The sequence below is a fragment of the Podarcis cretensis genome (genome assembly GCF_951804945.1).
Source record: "Podarcis cretensis genome assembly, chromosome: 7".
In the NCBI taxonomy this organism is placed as follows: Eukaryota; Metazoa; Chordata; class Lepidosauria; order Squamata; family Lacertidae; genus Podarcis; species Podarcis cretensis.
Genome location: NC_137176.1, coordinates 84418819 through 84441690, shown reverse-complemented (window position 1 = coordinate 84441690; position 22872 = coordinate 84418819). Strand labels below are relative to the sequence as shown.

At 43.0% G+C, this 22872-nt stretch overlaps 1 protein-coding gene across 18 annotated transcripts in view; it reads left to right on the top strand.

Moving 5' to 3' along the window:
* The first annotated feature begins 201 nt into the window (after nucleotides 1-201).
* Nucleotides 202-22872, top strand: part of LOC307220556 (uncharacterized protein) — a 33691-nt gene continuing 11020 nt past the window's right edge. For 2 of the 18 annotated variants that reach the window (XR_013840908.1, XR_013840910.1), the window contains exons 1-3: nucleotides 1280-4915; nucleotides 7257-7347; nucleotides 11800-11882. Coding sequence is in view for 1 of the 18 variants with exons in the window: in XM_079984576.1 (XP_079840702.1) it covers nucleotides 4813-4915; nucleotides 11800-11882; nucleotides 14799-14871; nucleotides 21095-21119 (284 nt within the window). In the remaining 17 variants the exon portion in view is untranslated. The other 16 variants (XR_013840915.1, XR_013840920.1, XR_013840914.1 and 13 more) reach the window with 16 other exon arrangements.

Genomic DNA, 22872 nt, shown 5'->3' with positions numbered 1-22872 from the left:
ACGGCCCTCCCCCCATTCCGTCACGCCCCTTCTCTTCCCTCACCGGCGTGCGAGCGCGAGAGCTCGGGAGGAGGGGCGGGGGGGGGGGGGCGAAGCGTGCGCGCGGAAGGGGGGAGGGCGAAGGAAGGAAGGAAGGGAGGGAAGGCGGCGCGGGGATTGGTTGCTAGGGCGCTGACGTCAGAGACCCGGAGGGCGGGGAGAAAGCTGAGGCACGGAAAAAGGTCAAACTAAAGGCGAGGAGAAGCGGCGGCAGCGGCGGCCGGAGCGGCGGAGGGAGGGGGGGGGCGGATTGGGCGGGAGGGGAGAGAGCGAGAGCCCCCCCCCGCACCCCCCACCCCCACAGCAGGTACGGGCGGGGGGGGAGGAGGAGGAGTGGGGTGCGCTGTTCCCCGTGGCCACGCCCCCTTCCTCACCTTTTGGGGGGGGCTTCGTGGGGGGGTATAGAAGAGGTGCCCCCCGTACCCTTTTCTCATTGCTTCTCCTCAGGAGCCCCTGAACTTATAGGGGTGACGTGGAGGGGGGGAAGCCTCTGGTTCCCCTCATGTAATATGTGTGTCCCCCCCCCACACACAAATCAACATACATAGGGTGCCAGCCCTCCTCACAGTCTTAGGTGTTTCTGGTTGCCCCCTATGTTTCTTATAGTTCTCTCCCCTCACATTGGGGTCAAAAGCAGAAACTGCCTTCCCCCCCTCTTTTTTCTGTCACTTCTGCAAAAAAAAAGCAACAGCCCCCACCCCACCCCCCCATAGGGGTGACCCCTGTGCTTCTCCTCCTGCCCTCAGAAGCCCCTAAACTTAAATGAGGAAGTCTCTGCTTCCCCTCATGTAATGTGTCCTTCCCCCCCCCCCCAACGCACACATAACCACCCTAAGGTGCCAGTCCTCCTCGTGGTCTGTGTGTTTCTGAGACCTATGTAGGTGTGTATCCCCCCCCCACCTCGCTTATGGGGTCAAAAGCAGGAAGCTATCCCCCCCCCCCTTTCGGCACTTCTCTGAAATAAAACGACAGCCCCACATTGAAACGCACCTATATTTGTGTCCTCAAATAAGTCTCTCTGCTCTTTTGTGGTTTTGGGTTTTTTTTTGGGGGGGGAGCGCCATGCTAGAGTGCCCCCATATCTGTCCCAAGTGTCCCGGAGAAGTACCAACAGTCCTGTGCTTGTCTCTCTCTCCACTCCCCATCCCATAATACTGCTCCCACCTAAGTTGACAAGCTTCCTCCTTGCTGTGTTTCTGGGCATTGGGGGAATGTGAAGTGGGGGGGGGCTTGCTGAAAAGTGAACTAGTACGAAAAGGATAGGTACTGTTTGAAAAAGGGTCTCTGTTCTATATGCTATGGGCAGGCTTACACACACACACACACACACACACACGAATAAATATATATGCATGCCATGACCTCTGCATGTCCCGCAGGGTCCTTTTCAGGTTACGTTGGGTGATGCGGAGGGGAGCTAAAGATGTTTTCCCTGCTTTGCTGACATTCCTTTAGGGAGGAATGTCACGGATGGGTTGGAAGAGTTGGTGATACAAGACAGTTCTGTCGTTTTGCCCTGGGAGGTCTTCCCTGTTAGGGCAGCTGTACTGCATAGGAAGGCAGCTCTGATTCCTTTGATTATCTTTTTGGAGCACCCTGTCTTGGTGATTGCTGTTTGACACTTTAGTCGTCCTTTAGGGGGCAACTGGGTGTTTGGGGAAAGGGAGACAACCCAGCAGCTGGCAGAGCTTTCCCTTTCTCCGTAGAATTGAGGAAGTGGGGCAGGGGATATCCGGAGCGTTTCCCTCAAGCTTCCCAGCAAAATAGTTTCTATAAAAGACGGATATCAAGTGACAGTTTTGTGTAACACTCTTCACTTCCTTGTTTATCTGCTTTCCTTAGCTAGGCTTGCCACTTCTTTAAGATTGTTGATGGATGATGTTGTAAGGACTACATATATATATATATATATATATCCCATGATGTCTGATAGGGAGGGATTGGGACTAAAACAGCAGAATTGTTTCTTCATGGGCATTGCAGGCAGTGTTGGATTGAAGGAAAGGGAATTTGTGTGAGGAAGCAAGAATGAGACAAGAGAAGTCTCGGAGCTGTAGCATATAGCAACAGGAGGTTGCTCCTGAGCTGGAAACTTGGGTTCTGCTTTCTGAAACTTTCTGCTGACAGTACACTTCTTAGGGGGAATCTGAGTGACTGCTGATGCAGCATTGCTGCTCAGGATTTTTTTAAATAAAAATTGTGGTTCATTGAAATTACTCCATTTCAATGTGCTGTACCCAGGCCTGCGGTGATTGACAGTTGTGCATCTAAGATGTGGATGTTGCCTGTTCACTATATAAGCAGTTGCTGCTTTGTATCAGGAAACCACTCTATTTATATCGTTGTTGTTTTTTTACAGGGCTAAATGAAGAAATCACATGTACACCTAAGTAGATGATTGTTATAGAAATAAGTGTGAAACCTCTAGAATGAGAACAGATGTAAATTGCTGTAGTCATAGGGTGACTTCTCTGCAATCAGCCCGATAGCTCATCACAGCACAGTCTTAATTGAACCTGCCAGACTTGTCAGCATGCTTACTCAATGCTATCCCACCCTGTCTCGTTTTGCAGAAACAGCAGTAAAGAATGCTGGTGAGGGCAAACCTCCACAGAGTAATGAAAAGCGAACTTCTTAACATTTTGACATCAGGGTAGAGAATTCTTCCTCCCAGCTGCTTTCCTCAGGAGGCTTATCCAGTTTGTTGATTTGAATAAAAATGGACACAATTAGCTCAATTAGCTGCTATATAAAATCTCAGTTTTCTGGCCTGATTCCTCCCGCTCTTGGCCCCACAGTTCCCAAGGACTAGAATTATTTTGGTTTTGCTATAATTATCTTCATATGGGTGGGGCTCTTCGAAGGCTGCTCACCTTTTCTTTTTTTGGGCTGCCTTAGCTGTTTGTAAGAAGTTGTGGAGAGGCTGAGAGATGGCCCTGCTTTCTCTTTTCCCTTCCCAAACTGTTTGGACTAAACACAGTGGAGTTGAGTTCGCTTGCTCTAATAACATATCACATGAGGGAGGGCATAACCTCAGAAGGGGTATTGAAAGCAAAAAGTGGATATTCCATTCGCCTTTTTACAAACTGGGTTAAAAATTAAGCTCCGTGGTGTGTTAATGTGCTCCTGGAAAATATGTCACCAATTTCATAGCTGCCTTCCACATCTTGAAGTGTGGGCAAGAAGCAGTAACTCAGCAGATCATTCCAGATCTTATGACCTTAGTGGATTTTTGGAGGTCACCAGCCTAAATATGTTTGTGTTCTCTATAGCAAGTGGGAGAAGCATATTTTCTCAAAACCTTGAGGTTTTATTCACATTGGCCTTTTTTTTTGCACTTTTTTTGCTCATGAGATCTGGAACAAGTACACAGTCTCTTGCAGTACAATACACAGCTCTTCATATATGTCATGTTATAAGTCCCTTTCAAATCTGAGGAGATGGTTAACTTGTTGGGAGTAAAGATAGTGTTGCTGTGAGACATATTCTCAGTGGTAGTGCCTGTCTGGATACTTGTACGTGCATCACGAGTATGAGGAAGTAGTTATGTAAAAGAGTTTTCCATCCTATTCCACCTACAGCCTTCCAAGCAGCCCTGAGAATGGGATTTCCCTCATACTGGACATTATGGAGAATGTGCTGTTCCTTTATCTTCTGTGTTGGACATCATTGAGTTGGGAGCAGGTTGCAGCAGTTACAGTTACGTTGTGTGAGAAATGGGAGTTTGGGTACAGTCTAGATCAGGGTAGGGAAACTGTTTTGTCTATGTGGGCCAGACCGTTATCAGGATCAGCCTCTTTGACCAAACCTGGCAGGTGTGCAAGGCTGCCAGTGTGTGACTCGCAAGGCATCACAGTGACGTCTTGTGCCGAAGTACTTTGAACTCCCAGAGTTGGGACTTAAAAGCACCTTGTGGGCTGCTAAAAGGGAGGGGTTGTTCCTTCATTTTAGCAGAGAGTTGCATAGAATCCCCTGCTATAACAGTGGTTAAAAAAAGAAGAAAAAACCCTCCATTTTAGCTGATTTTGATGCACTTCTCTTTCTGAATGTTTGGAATCTCCTGCTAAAAATGGGAGGGTCCTGCTATTTTGGCAAGGGATCAAATGCAGGCTTTCATGGAAAACTGCCTAAATGATGTAGAGGAAGCCCATTTCCTTGAAACAGGAAGGTGTTTGCATGGAAACCGGCCAAACTGAGCAGGATTGAACCCTGCTCCTCAGCTGATAAGTGGGGGTTCATTCCTGCTCAGTTTGGCTGTGCACTTCTGAGAACACGTACCCAGCCAATGCAGGATTTAACAAGTATCTAGCGCCTATTAGGTGACATCATGACTGATGTCAGCCGATGGGTGAATGGGCATAGTTTTGGGGAAGTAGCCTGGCAGTTCAAGTTGGACTCCTGGTGGGCCAGGATTGGCCCTGGGGCTGGAGGTTCCTCACTTCTGGCTTAGATTATATACATCCGTAAGTGAAACCTTTTTAAAGTGGTATCCATGCGTACAGTGTTTCTAGAACAGTGTGTGGTATGAGGAGGAAAGTTCAGCTTTCAGGTTGTTCTCAGTTGACATCTACATACATCACCATATTAAAACAATAGTTGTACTAGAGTAAAATACCTGTTCATATCTTAAGAATAAATACTGCCGTGCAGTTGTGGGGAAGGGAGGGCAAATGGAGAATCTGTACAGTCTCTCTCATCTGCTGTTTCTTGTATTGGTTTCCAGGAGAAGACGGAGCATAAGCCCTTGTGAAATATAAGGTGCAGTGTTTGGCTATGTCGATGGCCTTCTCCCTGTTGGTGGATGAAGCAGTGGCCGTAGCAACCATCTCTCTGGGGAGCAGAGAGAATTCTTTCTCCCTCTCTTCCTGCCCCTCAGGTGTGGCCACTTCACTGCATGAAGTATGTTTGCACATGTTTCACAGTAAAATAGCCCCCAGAGCACTTCAAAGTACTTCACACAGCTGTAATTTCAGCTGCTCTGGGGAATCCTTTATTGTGGCACTTCCACGAGCAAATTCCAACTACTGGCATTTCTCGGAGTTAATTCTTGTGTGAATGAATCCTAAAATCGGCTTCTTTCAAAGCAGAGTCCAAAACTTTTCCGTTTCATAAGTTCATTAGTAACAGTGAATGGGTTCCAACTGCAAATGCAGTATTAGGAAAACTTGGCAGTTTCTGTTTATTAAATGCAAGTAAAATAAACATGCCTATTTCTGGAAAAAATTGTGGAACACCAACATCACAGAGAGAATCTGAAGAAAACTTGGGGAAGGTGGTCAGTGGGACAGATGGCAATAGAAGGGAAAGTGGCAAACAGTTTCTTCCAAGCTGAAAAGGAGAAAGATGGGGATGTTAGAGTGCTTTAAGTCCTAGAAATTTGCCACTTTCTGTTGCAGTGTTCAAGCAGTTCCTCCAGTTGACAGTTACCAGGGAGTTGCTGCGAAGCGTCTTTCTCAATGCCTGCCTTCAAAATCTACCCTGTCCTGGGCACATCTCACAGTCCTGTCTTAAAAATGCAACAACTCAAGCTTTCTACAAGAGGCAGCAATATATTAAAGCACAGTGATGTGAATTTTCCGGGGGGTGGGAAGACTGAATTGAGTGGTTTTTTTTATTAGGACAGCATTCATTGAAAAAAAATCGGTTGGCATAAGAAAATATTCTCACATGCTGGAGTGTGATCTAATTTAGCATGATCAGTTTGCTTGTATTTATTAGACAAAGCAAAAAAGTATTACATTCCAAGCTTGCCTAGTATAGTATTTGCAATTGACAGCCGTTCATATTCTGCAAATGAGCTTACAAACCGGAATTTCTGCACGGGGAAATAAAGCCCCAGAATTTTTTTTGCCCCACACCGCTGGATTTTCTAAACTCAATTCTATATGGATCAACATTTGTAAGCAATTTAACATTAGTGACAACATTCCAAGCAGTAACCAGGTGTTTACTTCGGAGAAAGAAAATGTGAACTCTAGGAGGTATTTCTACCCGACTTAAAGTCTATCTTAATTCTTTTTAGGGAGAATTGAAGAATGTGGGGCAGAGCTTAATGTGAACCTTCTTGAAGTCCTTCTGCAATTTTCTAGTTCTCTGTCTCTTACGTTTATATGAATGCGATCAAAGTTGATAGGTACTTGTGGGTCAGAAATTCTTTCTGTCCCAATTTCCATCTATTCCCCACTCGCCTGCTCACCCCCACTTGCTGCCTGAAACCTTGTGTAATATTTATATTGGTGCTAGAATGTTTCTGGAATACTTGAGGTAAATTGGATGAGGCATTTGGGAGATAAGAGGGTTCAACAAAAGGGGTGACTTCACTTCTTGAATATTCTTCAACTCTGCGTGAGTTCCCTAACCACTTGGCTCACAACTTTTCTAATCTTTTGCTTTTAGTGGGAGTTAATAAATTGGGCCAGCTCTCATGTGGAAGTTGGCAAGTCTGTGTTAGTGTTAGGTACATATTTAATTGCAGCCTTTATCTCAAATGCTAGGATAAATTGCAGGGGCAATGCCATGTTTCCATAGATGTGGGAGGAGAGGCATGGGTTGTGCAACTTTGCAATAATTTATTCTGGGTTGCTTAGCCGCAACCTGCATCGTTTGCTGTTGTTGTTCCGCTCTTAGTTGTGTTACCATTCCCGCCAATTACACTTCTGCTGGGGTTTTGTTTTTTTTAAAGGGATTGTTCAATGTGTTCTCTAGGGCTGAGGGCAATGGTTGCATGCTTGCACTTCATAGTACTGCCTTGTTTAACACAAAACAGCATTTGTGATGTGCTCATTCTCCCATCTAGTTGGTCAATAGCTCTTGACAGATGGGAGAGTGAGAACTATTTGTACAGCCTCTAAAGTGCAGGAACAAAATGCAGGACTGTCTTCCTCTCTACAGTTAGTGTTAGTTCTTAAAGTTTGAAGGAGAATGAGCAAGTGTTGCATGTGATCATCCTAGCACAACCTGCTCGTGATCTGCACGTGTCTTTATCCTTGAGTAAGGTTCCTGCTTGTCTCTGATGATCAGTGGAATTTTTAAAATGCCAGTACTAATGCATTTGTTTTGTACAACAGGGCACTTGACATCTTGTGTGCCATAACTCAAAATACTGTGTGCAAGTTGGACGATGCACGTGGTTAAAAAGTTGTTTATGCAGAACTTGCACTGTGCGAAGTGCTTTAGAAAGCCTTGCTCATCATAATTGTATGAGGTATATTTTTCAGATTTTGCAGATGACAAAATAAGACCGTGTAGCTCAAAACCACTTTGAGAGTTCATAACAGCTGAGGTGGAATTTGGCCTTTTAGATCATGGGTGAGTGGTGTAGCTTCACATCAGTAGCTTTGTGAAACCGTGATATATTTGTAATTGGTTTTCATCGGGGGGGGGCTAGTTGCTGCAAAATTTGGACATTGGGGTAAGGACAGAGGTGGTGTGAAGGAAGGAATGAGTTGTGTTATAAGTGATGGAGCTCATACAAATTAAAAGCCATATAATTCAAAGCTAGTTATGCAGCAGAACCCTAATGTCTCTTTAGCTTTTCTCTGTTTTCTAAGCAATTACCTTATTTTTCGCTCTATAACACGCACCAGACCATAACACGCACGTAGTTTTTAGAGGAGGAAAACAAGAAAAAAAATATTCTAAACAAAATAGTGGATATATGATTTTTGTGGTTCATGCTGTGGCCACAGACATGTGATCTGACAGTGAGTTTGGAGTAGCTCAATGCAAAAATCCTGAGGATCCATGTGTATCCATGCTTTGTAACCACGGAGGAGGAAGGGGAACCATGGATCCTCTGCTCACGACTGCAGCAGATCCCCCCTGCCACCCGCAGGCATTCGCTCCATAACACACACAGACATTTCCCCTTACTTTCTAGGAGGAAAAAAGTGAGTGTTATGGTGCAAAAAATACGGTACTTCTGCATGTGCAAGCTTTTTCCTTGACCGTGAAGGCTAAACCACCTTAAAATTTTCAAGTTTGTATGTTCCTGCCAGATTTTTCATCCTGTGCTGGCACGTGGCACAACTCACAATCGACTGTAAGCTGATTCTCTTTTGGAGAAGCACAAGTTTGGCCCTAATGTTGCACATGAGCATAACTGGAAAAACCTCCAAGATGTGACTTAATACCTTAGCAATACTGCATAGAAGTTTATTTACTTGGGACATGGAGCTCTGGAACATAAGCAAAAAAGATACAGGGCTCTGTCCCAAGGAGCTTGCAGTCTGATGTTTTGATAGGAGTGGAGATGATAAAAGGAGGACCGGAGAGGGCTGTGCAAGGGCTTCATGGAATAAATAGTTTTTGAGGGAGACGTTTGAAGAAAAAGTGAAGTAGTGCCCAGAATTCCTTGTAATTTTACAACATTCATTAGATAGGGCCTTGTTCTTTGCAATCTGTGTGCCCATACTGCAGCAGAATCTGTGGTTAATCTTGTTCCCAAGTAATGGTAATTGAGTTTACACTGAAGTGTAAGTTAGAAAGATAAAAGGAAAACAAACTATTAATGATCAGTGACCTAGATAGCATTTCTGTCCCATGTCTGAAATTTCCTCTGAGGTGTTTTTTTTGAATCCCCTAGGAGTAAGGTCACTGGGAAACTTCATTGTGTTTTTAAAGAACGGAAGCTGAATGAAAGATGCAAGAAGGAAAGGAGTGGTTGAGTCGACATTTTTTTTTTTTTAAGGGTGATATTCAACTAAATTTTACACTGAGTGAACCCAATGAAATGAAAGTTTATGACTAAGTATGAGTCCTGATTCGCGGTTGGCGCTGTAGGTTAAACCATAGAGTCTAGGGCTTGCCGATCAGAAGGTTGGCGGTTCGAATTCCCGGAATGGGGTGAGTTCCCGTTGCTCGGTCCCTGCTCCTGTCAACCTAGCAGTTTGAAAGCACGCAGTGGAAGCAGATAAATAGGTACCGCTCCAGCGGGAAGGTAAACGGTGTTTCTGTGAGCTGCTCTGGTTCGCCAGAAGCGGCTTAGTTATGCTGGCCACATGACCCGGAATCTGTACGCCGGCTCCCTCGGCCAATAAAGCGAGATGAGCGCCGCAACCCCAGAGTCGTCCGCAACTGGACCTAACGGTCAGGGGTCCCTTTACCTTTACGAGTCCTGATTAGCTTAAGAGGAAATTCCTCAGAACACTACCTGAAGATGACTAAAGTAGAGAATAAGCAAAACTAGCACTGGGGGATAAGAACACAAAATAAAACATGTCAAAATAGAATTTAGAGTTAAGCTGAAATGCGTCTTTGCCTTTCAAAACTGTTTGTAATTTGCAAATGGCCTTTCTCTCTTTTAGCTTTTCCATAGAATAGAATCACAGAATTGTATAAACCATGAGGGGCATCTAGTCCAACCCTCTGCAATGTGGGAGCCTTTTTGAACCCATGACCCTGAGATTAAGAGTCTCGCGCTGTGCTGACCAAGCTATCCATCGAGGCCTTCCCCTTTACCTGCTATGACTTTTGCCATCCTCTCTGCTGCTTTGCTTACAAGTTTTCCTTGTGGGCATCACCACAGAATTGCATGGTGGAATTTTGCTGTCCCGATTCATGTGACCTTTTGAGTAGGCTGGTGGTTAGGTTTGGTGGTGTCATGTATCATGTTGTGGCACAGCATTTGGTGCATAATATTACAGAAGCCGTTGCTGGCATGACAGCAAACACAGTGGTAGAGGGGAAATTTAGAAGCCATGGGGAAAAAATAGTTGGCTCCCTTACCTCAGTTGTGGTTTTTTTAAAACACTAGATTGTATATAGATTGACCTGCTACACCTTCAATATAAGAGGCCCAGCACTGAGCATCCAAGTGTCTGAGACCTAGACTGTTCTGCTATCCACCTTGTGTTTAGGATTAAAAGGCACACACATCTGTTCTGCAAGCAGGAACTGCACTATTGGTTAGCATATGAATACAAGAAGAAATGCAAATGCTAAACATGCAAATGTTAGCTACTTACATACCTCACAGTTAAATATTAATAATAAATGTAGCTGTTTCTTAAGCTGTGTAACATAATATGCACAAATTGAATTATACACAGACTAGCTTTCTTTCTCTCCCCCCCCCCCTTTGTCAACAGATCAGCTGTCTGAAAGGGAAGTGAGAAGGTTGTACAGGGCTAGTAAAGGGTGCAACAGACACACAGACAAAGACATGTGAGCAGCTCACTAGACTCAAGGGTCTGAACTTGTGCTACTGGGCTGTTTTCTTTGCACATTGTTTACATTCAGGAAAGCTATTTTTGGTTTCCCCAAAACAATGCTGTTTGACCTTCCCGTTTTTAAAGAGCAGAATAATTAACTTCATTAACCTCAAAATCAAAACTTTTCTACATTTTAAAGCAGATTTTTAAAAAGCAAAATAAACCTATTATTTATTTGTGTTTGCAAACGAGTCTTCCTGGAATTCCTTTTAAGGTCATCTCTGTGGGTGTCCTTTATTAAACCTCTTAAAATATTTATTTCCCTCTCTATGTTATAAAATGATAACGTTGCTTGTATAATGACTGAGAAGGATGTTTCCCTTCCAATCGTTTGTTTACAAAGTAAAACAGATTTCACACATTTTAAGAAGGCCGTAAATTCAAGGATACTTTATATTTGTATTAAGTTCGGATTTAGTTTTACAGTTCCTTTAAAACAACAACAGAAACATTGGCCATGCAATTGTGCCCAGATACGCACTGGAAGGTATTAAAACAAATTTAAGACTGATTCGGTCACCTGGGGGCTGTAATCCAAAACATCTGGAGGGCACCAGGTTGGTGAACGGCTACTCTAACACGGTACCTAGATTTTAAAAGGAAAATACCAGATTTTAAACAGGAGAGCTTGATACAGCTGTCTGCAAGGAAGCCTGCTCACCGGTGGGTTCTTTGCTTGCTTTTATTGCCTAACATTTAGATAGTCGATGGTTAGACTCCAGCATTAAGAGTAAAATAAAATGGGATCTCCCCATCCTAAGCAATTTATGAACCTGCCTGCCCATTGAGATAGTTGTCTGAGGCCCTCCTATGTGTCCCATTATCCTGAGAATTGTACCCAGCTGGGACCACAGAGAGAGCTTTCCCCCTGGTTGTTTCCAGTCCTGGATTTTCTTCCTGAGGGATGCTCATCCCCTTTCCTCTCCAATGGCTTCTCATAGGATGGTCAAAGCCTTCCTTTTCCAGAAAGGGACATAAATAATTGTTCTCTTTTTGAAGTGGTTTTAATTGTTGCAGTTAAATCAACATTTTTTAAATAGGAGGGCGCTTTCTATTTTTAAATTTTAGTGCTTTTATGGCTGCTTTGTTATACTGAATTGTGAAATTGTAACTGCGATTACGTTATTGTTTTAACTTAGCTGCTTTGGACTTGTTGAGGAAAGACTGGGTATAAAATGTTGCAGAAATAAATTACATATTTGCATAGAATTGTAGATTTGGAAGGGATCCTGAGGACCATTTAGTCAAAAATCTCCTGCAATGCAGAAATGGGCAGCTGTCCCATACGAGAATCGAACCTGCAACCTTGGCATTATCAGCACAGCACTCTAACCAACTGAGCTATTCATCGAGTCTTATTATTTTTAAAAAAGATGTGAAACTACCTGGGGTTTGGCCTAGGGACATTTTCAACAACTGGTAGGTGGGTAATGCATCTTTAGCAGGTGGCCTGCCAGAAGCGAGACAGATGATGCAATTTTACACTTTCTGATTTGCTGTATCTTAAAGACAGACAATCGGCACTGAAGAATGTATTTCTGTTCTGTAGGATACAGACTACTGGATGTTGGCTTGTGGCAAGTTGCATTAGAAAACTCCAAGATTCAAGAAAACAGCCCTAACAGTATGTTGGTAAGTTTAGAGGGTGGTTTGGAGGGTCACTTCACGTGGGGTGGGGTAACGAAAAAGTTTGTCCTCTAAAATTAATAGGGGTACAGTAGAGGAAGATGAACAGAGAACCTTCGAAATCAACTTGACAGAGTTGGAACCACTCCACTGGAACTGTCATATAACAGTTAGTGCCAGAAATGGCCACCTCTGTTCTCGAAAGGCTGAACAATATTAAGACCATTTAAATGTATGAGCATATGACATTGCTGCATGTTGTCAAATGGTGGGTCCGTGTGGCAGCAGCATCTCTCTCTTTTCCAGCCTCACTATCTGGACTTTTAATGAAGATGCCAGGATTTGAACCCGGGGCCTTTTATGCACAAAGGTTGTGTTTTACAACTAGGTGGTGGTTCCTTTTGATACGCTAAGTAAAGAAATTGTGCTGAGAGTCCAGCTTCAGCTTTCTGTAAGAAACAAGGGTTAGAGTGCTTGGCTTGGACTAATAAGACCCATGTTCAAATCCTCACCCAGTCATGCAATACACTGCGTAACTTTGTACTGTTTCTTAGCCTTGCCTCTCTTACAGGGTGGTATTACAGACAGAGCATCACTGTGAGTCTACTAATAACAGACTTTTAGGAGAAAAGGCATTCCTGCAAATACCCGTCATAACAAGCTACTAGCATTTTTTTTTTTAACTCTTTGGCAAAATATAATCAATTTGGGCTAACAGAATAACAGTATATTAAAATAACTTACAATTGCCACTTCGAGTTCAAATTTGTAAGCTAGGGTTTTAGTTGTGTGGTTGCTAAAAGCAATTGTGGTCCTTTAAAAGATACAGGAAAAGCCCTGCTCACCCTTTTGAGGCCTTTGGATTTCTGTCTGCTAACTGGCAGAATAGAACCTTGATTGAGATTTTGCATGAGTGGGATGAATGCCGGCTGTTGAAAGCCAGAAACAGATGATCATGATTTGTATCCCTACTTGGAAGTTGCTTCTTAATTGGCATGCTTGGGCATAATGATGTTCCTAACATCTTTATCATGTAAATGGCCTCTCATGGTTGAATATGTATTGATCTCTTTGGAACGCTCACAGAAGCAGTCTTTCATGTTGAATTACCGGAACTTTGTACTTCAGCCTGAGTTATATTGCTGCCTCCTTGCTTGCCAGAATGTACAGTTTAAGAGGCAATAGTTCAGCTGCAGACCTGATCAATATCCGGTAACTGCAGCATAGTTGACTCATCTTCTAGGACAGTTTGAATATGAGCGTGTTTTGGCGTCATCAGAACGATTGCTGTCATCTGTCCTAGCATGCTGTTCTTCCTTCCAGCAAACCACTGATGATGCAGGGAAAGATAAGAAAGGCTCCAAAAGGCTGCTTTTTGCCACACTTGGATTAGGGTAGTACAATGCTTCCCAATTTCTGCACGGCAACATGGATGTCAACGTGCCCTGCAGGATATATATATGCTCTACAGGTAACAGATTATTCCTGGCTTTATCCTTCAGACCTCTTGATTGCCAGCCACTGTGCATCTTAGTTTTTATTGCTATAATCTGCCCTAGTAGGGATTAATCTAGGGTGATAAATCTTGATAAGGGATGTCCAGCTTCTGTAAAATCTAGGCCTATTATGTTCTTCTGCTGTATTTCGTGAGCTAGGGGGTTTAGTTTTGTTCTGCAAACATGTCTCTTTGCATGTAGTCAGGCGTCATAGTTGGCCATCACAGTTATAGAGCTCATATAATCATAGAAATGCAGAATTGGAAGGGACCCTGAGGATAATCTAATCCAGTGGTTCTCAACCTGTGGGTCCCCAGATGTTGGACCACAACTCCCATCATCCCTGAACTCTGGCCTTGCTAGCTAGGGGTGATGGGAGTTGTAGTTCAACAACATCTGGGGACCCGCAGGTTGAGAAAGTCTGACTAATCCAACCCCCTGCTTTGCGGGAATATACAGCTGTCCCATAAAGGGATCGAAACAACAACCTTGATGTTATCAGCACCATGCTCTAACCACTTGAGCTTTATGGAATATCAAATGCGCAAGTTTATAAAAGTTTACAAATTGTACCCCAAAGGGGACTTGTAATAAACAGATATTACTGTATTTTTCGCTCTATAAGACGCACCAGACCACAAGACGTACCTAGCTTTTGGAGGAGGAAAACAAGAAAAAAAAAATTCTGAATCTCAGAAGCCAGAACAGCAAGAGGGATCGTTGTGCAGTGAAAGCAGAAATCCCTCTTGCTGTTCTGGCTTCTGGGATAGCTGCACAGCCTGCATTAGCTCCATAAGACGCACACACATTTCCCCTTACTTTTTAGGAGGGAAAAAGTGAGTCTTATAGAGAAAAAATTACGGTAGTTCCTTTAGTTATAACTTGGCATTGTTTTTCTTCTTTTTGTGATTGAAATTGTGTAAGTTGGCGCAGCTAGATGGCAATTGGATCCCTTCCAACTGTACAATTCTATCATTTTAAATTGATTAAAATTTGGTAAGATTTCCAGTGGCTATGTTGAAATTGCCTTTGGGACCAGATTTGACAGGTGGGTTGCCTGTTGCCGATTTCTTAGATAGAGAGTGGCATTCTTGTTATACAGTTGACAAACTTTTTTATTATAGGAATCTATTGCTTATTCACATTAACTTATCTCCCAAGAAAATCTGTAAATCTCAACCAGAAATACAATTACTCAGACCGCTCTGTGGTCCAAATCCTTGTGTCTCAAATGTCATCCTGTGTTGTGGCCAGTTCCCATAGCATTTCTTTTTCAAAGAACAGAGTGCTCTTTTATTCATTTTATTGTAGCTGACACCAGGTCTCACTTTTATTTCCGCAATTGCTTTTCATCTCTTAGCGGGATATGCTACTTAGTTGATTTTCTTTTACTTTCTGTGGCCTTCCTGGTCTTTTCTTCCTTCAGCACTGCTTCAACCATCCTCAACCATCCCCAACCAATTCACCCTCCTTTTGTTTATCTTCACACATCTCAAAAGGTGGGTTTCTCCTCTGCCTTCAGGCTGCCTTTGTTGCTGCCTTGTTGGACCTTGATATTCTTCTACAAACTCTGTACATCACTTTATGATGCCATGGAAGGGGACACTTGTCTGAAACGAGTAGTTGCAACTGGAAACCAATAGGGGAAAATGCTACTAAAATTTCGTATTGTTTATATAAACATCAAACCGGGTGCTCCTATGAATAAAACAGCTTTTCACTCTGAGTGTTCAGTAGCACTGTTTCATGTTAAGGAAACTTGTATCATTGAGAGCCAAGTCCTTAATAAGAGAGGTCCTAAAATTTGTTTTGGTCATTGATGAGAGGAAATTCAGTCTTCAAATCGCCAAATAACTTTGTTTTTGTACTTCTGCTAAAGATTGTCTGCATACTTGAAATATGAAACGTGCCTGTATAAATGAAAGTTCTACGTAGCAGTTGGGCCAAGAAATGTCTAAATAAGGGGGTTGTTTCCCCTCTCTCAAATGTTACCATCAAATACAAAAGAGCAGAAGTGCTTTCTGAATCACTCTTAGCAGCTGTTGATTCAGATTTAAATGCTTCAGATAATAACCCATACGCCTGAAGTTGTTATCGTGAAATCAGAAATGCTGGAACATAGGATAAGTGTTTTGGCTTCTGGCTTTGTGAGCACTCGTCAGCAATGTTTTATAAAGTCCCAAGCTATATGTGACATCAAAAACACTTCTCAATGACAGGTGTATCTTTAAAAACTGCAAATAACAGCCCGTGGCCCCTGAAAGAACTATAGCAGATGATGAAGCAAAGTTTATTCCGTGTCCTGTCCCAACAAATATGGTTGATAGGCAAGTGCTATTTGCATTGGGAAGGAATGTTGCTTTCTGATTAAAATAGCAGTTCCGGAAGAGCGATTTTTGCTGGAACCGTGCTGGGTGAAATGGATCAAACTTCACGTCATCACCTACTGAAGTCTCGGGTGGGGGAGGCAGTAGCTATTATTTGCAGTTTTCAAAAGATACACACTAAGTTAAACCATTTCATACATTCAAGGGAGTAGTCCTATACAAAAGAAGCTGGCGTAAATTAAGCTGGCATAAAATTATAGCAGATCCAAACCCCATTCAGGAGCAAGACTACTTGCAAGGAGCCAGCATAAAATTGCTCCCGAGTGTATCTTAACTTTTTCTTTTCTAAATTAGGTGTTCGTCACAATGGCAGGCTTGCACCTGGTCTGCTGTTCCAAGTGTTCCTGCTGCTGTAAGATTTGTATAAGAACCACAACAGTGGAGTGTTAGTTTACTGTTGGGAGATCTTCCAGTATATTGGAATTATTTCCTCTTTGAAAAGGAATGTGTGGGTAGTCCTGGACAAAAAAATGGCAGTGTGGTGTGCCTCTTTCAAACAGACCAGCCTCCATAACCCCTTGCCTTGATTGAACCTGGTGTATCTGCCACTAGTCTCAGACTGGGAAGAAGAAACAGTAGTCAGAGAATTATAGAATTGTAGAGTTGTAAGGGACTCTGAGTGTCATCCAGTCCAACCACTGAAATTAATGTGAGAAGGAGTCTTTGCTTTTTGAATAGGTAGCAGTAACTTCTATTTCATTTTACTCTTGCATGCTGCATTTAGATTTTGTTGCCCCAAACTGTTCTCAAAATAGTCTCATATTTTTCTTGCAGAAATCTAATTTCTGGAACGCCACATTATCGCCTACTATGTAATTAAAAATAATTAAGTCTTTGAAATTACATATTTTCACTCTCAAAAATAAGGGCCCCCATCACACCTCTGTGATTGTCTGCTGCATCTGCTTTTGGTGGCAAAATGTCAGTTTCAAAACGTTATTTTAAAAAGCTATTTAATGAATGGGTGTAATATTTTTATCCAGATTTTCAGTTTGTAATCTGTTAGTGCAGGAACTTTCCCTACTTTTTTTATGTACACTTTATCTAAAGATTTAATTAGTTTACACATGGTTTACCACAGATAACATAGGAAGAAGAATGTAATAATATATCTGCTTACCGCATAGGAAGGGCCACTAAGTTCACTGGGACTTTCTCTAAAGAAAGTGTGCACAGGATTGCAGCCGGGGGCCTCTTTCCAAAGTGCTGCCTGAGTGCTTGCAGCCTGGGAATTCTGTTTCTTCTTCTTTGTCTGTGTGCTTCCAAAATCTGATCGGAGGGTCTCCCAGCCCTCTGGAGATGATCTTGAGTGTGCACAGGGGAGGAAAGTCTGTTGTGCCCACAGAAGTCTGTTCCATGAGTAGAGCTGCAGACTTGGACTGCTTCTTGAGTTACCTGTTAGGAAAAATAAAAAGGAAACCAAAGAAAAAATGCTTTTGAGTAGTAGTAGTAGTAGTAATAATAATAATAATAATAATAATAATAATAATAATAATTTATTATTTATACCCCGCCACTCTGGGCGGCTTCCCCAAAAAATATTAAAATACATACATCAAACATTAAAAGCTTCCCTAAACAGGGCTGCCTTCAGATGTCTTCTAAAAGTCTAGTAGTTGTTTTTCTCTTTGACATCTGGTGGGAGGGCGTTCCACAGGGAGGGCGCCACTACCAAGAAGGCCCTCTGCCTGGTTCCCTGTAACTTCACTTCTCGCAGTGAGGGAACCGCCAGAAGGCCCTTGGAGCTGGACCTCAGTGTCTGGGCAGAACGATGGGGGAGGAGACGCTCCATCAGATACACTGGACCAAGGCCGTTTAGGGCTTTAAAGGTCAGCACCAACACTTTGAATTGTGCTCGGAAACGTACTGGGAGCCAATGTAAGTCTTTCAAGACCGGTGTTATGTGGTCTCGGCGGCCGCTCCCAGGCACCAGTCTAGCTGCCGCGTTCTGGATTAGTTGTAGTTTCCGGGTCACCTTCAAAGGTAGCCCCACGTAGAGCGCATTGCAGTAGTCCAAGTGGGAGATAACCAGAGCATGCACCACTCTGGCGAGGCAGTCCACAGGCAGATAGGGTCTCAGCCTGCGTACCAGATGGATCTAGTAAACAGCTGCCCTGGACACAGATTTGACCTGTGCCTCCATGGAGAAGTGCGAGTCCAAAATGACTCCCAGGCTGCGCACCTGGTCCTTCAGGGGCACAGTTACCCCATTCAGGACCAGGGAATCCTCCACACCTGCCCGCCTCCTGTCCCCCAAAAACAGTACTTCTGTCTTGTCAGGATTCAACCTCAATCTGTTAGCTGCCATCCAACCTCCAACCGCCTCCAGGCACTTGAATTGTTGAATTGAATTGTTTACACACACACACACACACACACTTGCTTTTCCACATATTGATGAGTGCAGCTGAGACAAGATGACTGTGTTAAGAATAAAAATATCTCAGGAGTAAGCCCTCTTAGGTATAGTGGGATTTGGTTCTACTGTTTGCTGCAAATTCTTCCTTTGTGTGAAAGGAGAATGTTCTAATAGTGGCTTCTCGTAGAAAGTTTTAAGAGCAGCCAAATTAGTCAAATACCATATGCTTACCTCTCCGTGAAATACCACATTTCTTTCCAGATTTCTAGTTGTGGAATTGCTGGTAGAGTGTGTTCTTGGAAATAATTACTGGGTTTTTTTTTACACTTGGTCCTAAAAATATATAAAATAAAAGGTCAGTTTATTAGACTGCATGTAGTCTCCTCAGTCTAACCTTGACAAAGAACTGCTTGTGTACCACCAGCAATCTATAAATATGAAGACATGGCAAATGATATACTTCTGGTCTCCTCATTCTATTTTTTTCCAAAAAAGGTACACATCTGTGTTTCTTTGTGAGCCTGATGTTCATGCAGATGTGTTCACTCACCTAGAAAATGTTTAACTGCCAGGTTTCTTTGTGTAGGTGTCTCCTTGTGGATAACTTGTACTATCTCAGTTTTTTGCACTGTTGAAGAAATGGCCCAGTGATTTTGGGGATTAGTTTGGCTTGTTTGATTTAAATGGCAGTCCTATAACTTGTATCCAAGGGTTGTTGAGTAAAGTCTAAAGAGTTGACCTGGATTTTCCCCGAGCATCTTCCCTTTTCTCTTTCCCCCTACCCCCAACTCTTTGGCCGTTACTCAATAACCCTTGGATGGTTCCTCTGTAAACTTGAGTATTTTTTTTAATGAACTGCTGTTGTCATTTCCTATTATTTAACAGGAAGCTTCTACCTGACAGGTTTAGCAATGATAATTTTTAAAAGGATACAAATTATAGGACTGTCATTTAAATCAAACATGCCAAACTAATCTAATAACAAATGACGGAATGCTTATTGAAATAGAGCATGCAGCATTAACAGCTGGTTCCCACCTGGTCTTTTACAAGGTTCATTTGCTTGCCTGACACCTGTTCAGATGGATGCCTCTTGCTAACGCCTTTGATCCTACTACTGCCAGTGACTGTGAGCCAAGATGCTGCTGATCCCCTTCTGATCCTTCCCTCTGAAGTGTCACCTCGAATTTGGTGGGGGAGCATTGATGAATGGATTGTGTCACTTTTTGTGATCAGAATAAATTTTCCATTTCCAGTATCCAGAGTTTTTATTTTTTTATTGAAAAATTCAGGACCTTTATTTGATTTAAGGAATGTTGAGTGTTTGTGTCTGAGAGCACATGGGTTGGGTTGTTTAGCTTGGAGGTGAGAAGCCCGTGGCCTTCAGATGTTGCTGGACTGCTACCTACCACCAGCATTTCCAGTGGTCAGGGATGATGGGAGGAATTGTTGGACGACAACTAGAGGGCCATGGGTTTCTCATCTCTGGTTTAGCCTGGCATCAGCTGATTGCATAATTAAAGAGGAAACCGAGAGGAATATCTCAAGGACTGTCACATGGAAGATGGAGCAAGCTCCTGCTCTGGAGACTAGTACCAGAACCAATGGATTCAAGTTACAAGAAAGGAGATTCCGACTAAACACCAGAAAGAAGTTTCTGACAATAAGAGCTGTTCAGTAGTAGAACCATCTCCCTTGAGAGGTGATAGACTCTCCTTCATTGAAGGTTTTTAAAGCAGAGTTTAGGTGGCCATCTCTCATCGATGATCTAGTTGAGAATCCTGCATTACAAGGGATAGGACTGTTGGGATTTCATTCCTTCCATTGCAGGATGTGTGATTGTTTTCATCACATGTCTGTGTTGATATTTCATACTGTTGAAGTCACGAGAACGGAAGTTCAGTTGCACTTTTGCTTTTCTGCTCTCTCAGAGATGAAGGAGAGGGGAGCTATGATTTCTTTTGTTCTGTTTTGTACATAATAAAGTAGCTTAGAAATCCACACCTCCAATGCCTAGCTTCTGCTTGGACTCTGCTTATGTATTGCATGCATATATCTTCGGATATATGTCACAGAAGCATATTGGGAAAGAAGAGTGATGAATCATCCCGAGGGTCACTTGTAGGGGAGAACGCAGCTGCCTGGCGTTTTCCAAGTTGGTGCAGAAGCCCAGCGAGGTCCAGCTCCGTGTACCCAGACACCAACAAGGACTAGATAACTCTCAGGGTCCCTTCCAACACTTGTGCTTTATGAAATAATAAGAGTTTTTTCCAATGGTCCATGGAATTTAACTGAAAGATTTGACTGGGGGGGAATGCAATCCCCCCCCCACACACTTAATGATGGTTTTATTTTAGGGATGGGGAACCTTTTTGGGTTTGTGGGCCAAGTCCTAATCAGGATCAGCCTCATGGGCCAAATTTAACAGGTGAAACTGCTGGCAACCACACAGTTGTTAGGTGAGCGGAGCTTCACACCTGTCAAAATCCCTCGCACAGCTTTGCAAGTGGTCATTGCTTCCTTCTTGTTTCTCGGTTTCTACTTGTCCATTCGCTCCCAGACTTCCCTATATAGAGGTGAATCTTTGGATAATTAGCGAGAGCTGGAATTCAAGATTCTGCCAGAGGTTTTGGCCCCATCTTGCTTCCTACTGGAGAAAGCTTTAAAACCTGTTTCCTAACGCTTCAACAGAAGCTTGTCAGCTGTATTGGAGGTGCCGAATCCTCTTTTAAAAAACAAAATCCCACTTTTGCTTACATAAATATTTTGAGTGAGATCCTTTCTGCATAACTTAAATGTTAGTCTCTGAGCGCTTAACTGCTGTGCTTTCTCAACATAAGGCAGCTGTGTTATCAAGGGTGATGGATTGCAGTGCTGTCATAATTGGTGCCATGAAATGGTTCAAAGGAGATACGGAAATGTGGTAGTGTTTTTGTTGTGTTTTTTTAAAATTAACTTTTCTTTTTCTTTTCAAAGGTGGCTTCCTTGCTCCAGATGCACAGTAAGTAGTCTGTAGCTGTAAACATCCCCGACTGGAAGCTGTAAGCTTTAGCTTTCAGTCAGATGTTTGCTGCCACCGGCTATTCATAAACAACGGTGGAAGAAAAAGATCCATTATAAAGATCCATTATTTTAAGCTGACAGGCATGGAGGGGTTGTCTTAACACTTTTAAAATAGATGCCAGGGATTTGAACATGGGGTCTTCTGTATTCAAAGCATGCGCTCTTGCCCATGTCCCCCCCCCTCCTTTTTCCTAAACCTTCTTTGCATTCTCTGCCTTAGAACCTGCCCTTTTGCACAAATGCATGTATACAAAGGGGTGCAGTATACATATTATTTAGTAATATTTTATCTATCCATTTTAATGGGACGCGGGTGGCGCTGTGGTCTAAACCACAGAGCCTAGGGCTTGCCGATCAGAAGGTCGGCGGTTCAAATCCGCGCGACGGAGTGAGCTCCCTGCTCCTGCCAACCTAGCAGTTCGAAATTTCGACAAAGTGCAAGTAGATAAATAGGTACCACTCCGGCGGGAAGGTAAACGGCATTTCCGTGTGCTGCTCTGGTTTGCCAGAAGTGGCTTAGTCATGCTGGCCACATGACCCAGAAGCTGTACGCCAGCTCCCTCAGCCAATAAAGCGAGATGAGCGCCGCAACCCAGAGTCGTCCGTGACTGGACCTAACGGTCAGGGGTCCTTTACCTTTACCTTTTTGTCCATTTTAATCATTTACCGGTATATACTGCCCTGCATCCTATCAGAAGCCTCTTAAAATATTCCTTATCCTTCTGTTTGCGTAATGTTTTTGAAGCCTTTGGAAGTTAAGCTTGGAACTGAGTAATAAAATCTGACGTTAACCATCTAAAAAGGCAGGAATGCAAGGGACAAGAAATGCAGGGTGCTCAGGAAGCACCCTGTTTTGCACAACATCCTTGTGATGTCATATGTGACATCCATGTGTATGTGCTTGAGCAGGCTATTCCCCACCTAAATGCCAAAAATGCACTGAAAGGACAGACTGCGGCTTTCTGCCATTAGGGGTTCCTTTTTAGATTACATCATTTATATTTACACCACCACCGTGTATAGCAGGCCAGCAACTAGGATTTGTAATAACCAACAAAAAATGCTTTGTTCTTGTTTGTCAAAGTAAAGCCTCTTGAGTGTCAATCAGCAGTTTTTAAAATAGTTGATTGTTTCTTACTGGTATTCACAATAAGCATTTAGACATGATTGTAAGTTGTGATGATAGGGAGAGGGTATACTTTATTGCTACAAACAAGAATTCTTCAGTGTTCTCGCTTTCAGATGTCTAAATATCAATATGATGCTTACCTTTCAGATACACTTCTTAGAACAGTTCTAAAAATATGTTTCATTCTTGGCAAACCAATTGAAGTGGATTTATTTACTCTCACATATGCTCTTAACAGCTGAAGTGGCCATATTGTTATCCTGTTTTGTTTTTTCTTTATTTTCACCTCCTTCGTGGCAGCACTAGAGTGTTAATCTTGCCATTCCATTTGCTCTCTGGCTCAGATCATTTCGAAACCTTTGTGAATTGGAGTGTCACCTGAGCCAATTGAGCACTGGTGTTAATAATGGCTGCAGTTCTAAAACTGGAGCTGTTGTGAGTCTGCAAAATCAGACACTGCGCTTGTGCTATGTACAACCACGAGCCATTGACACACCTGTTGTCTCAGCGGGGTGAGGGGTGCAGGAACATGATGCACTAAGCTTGCTGAAACACACAGGCT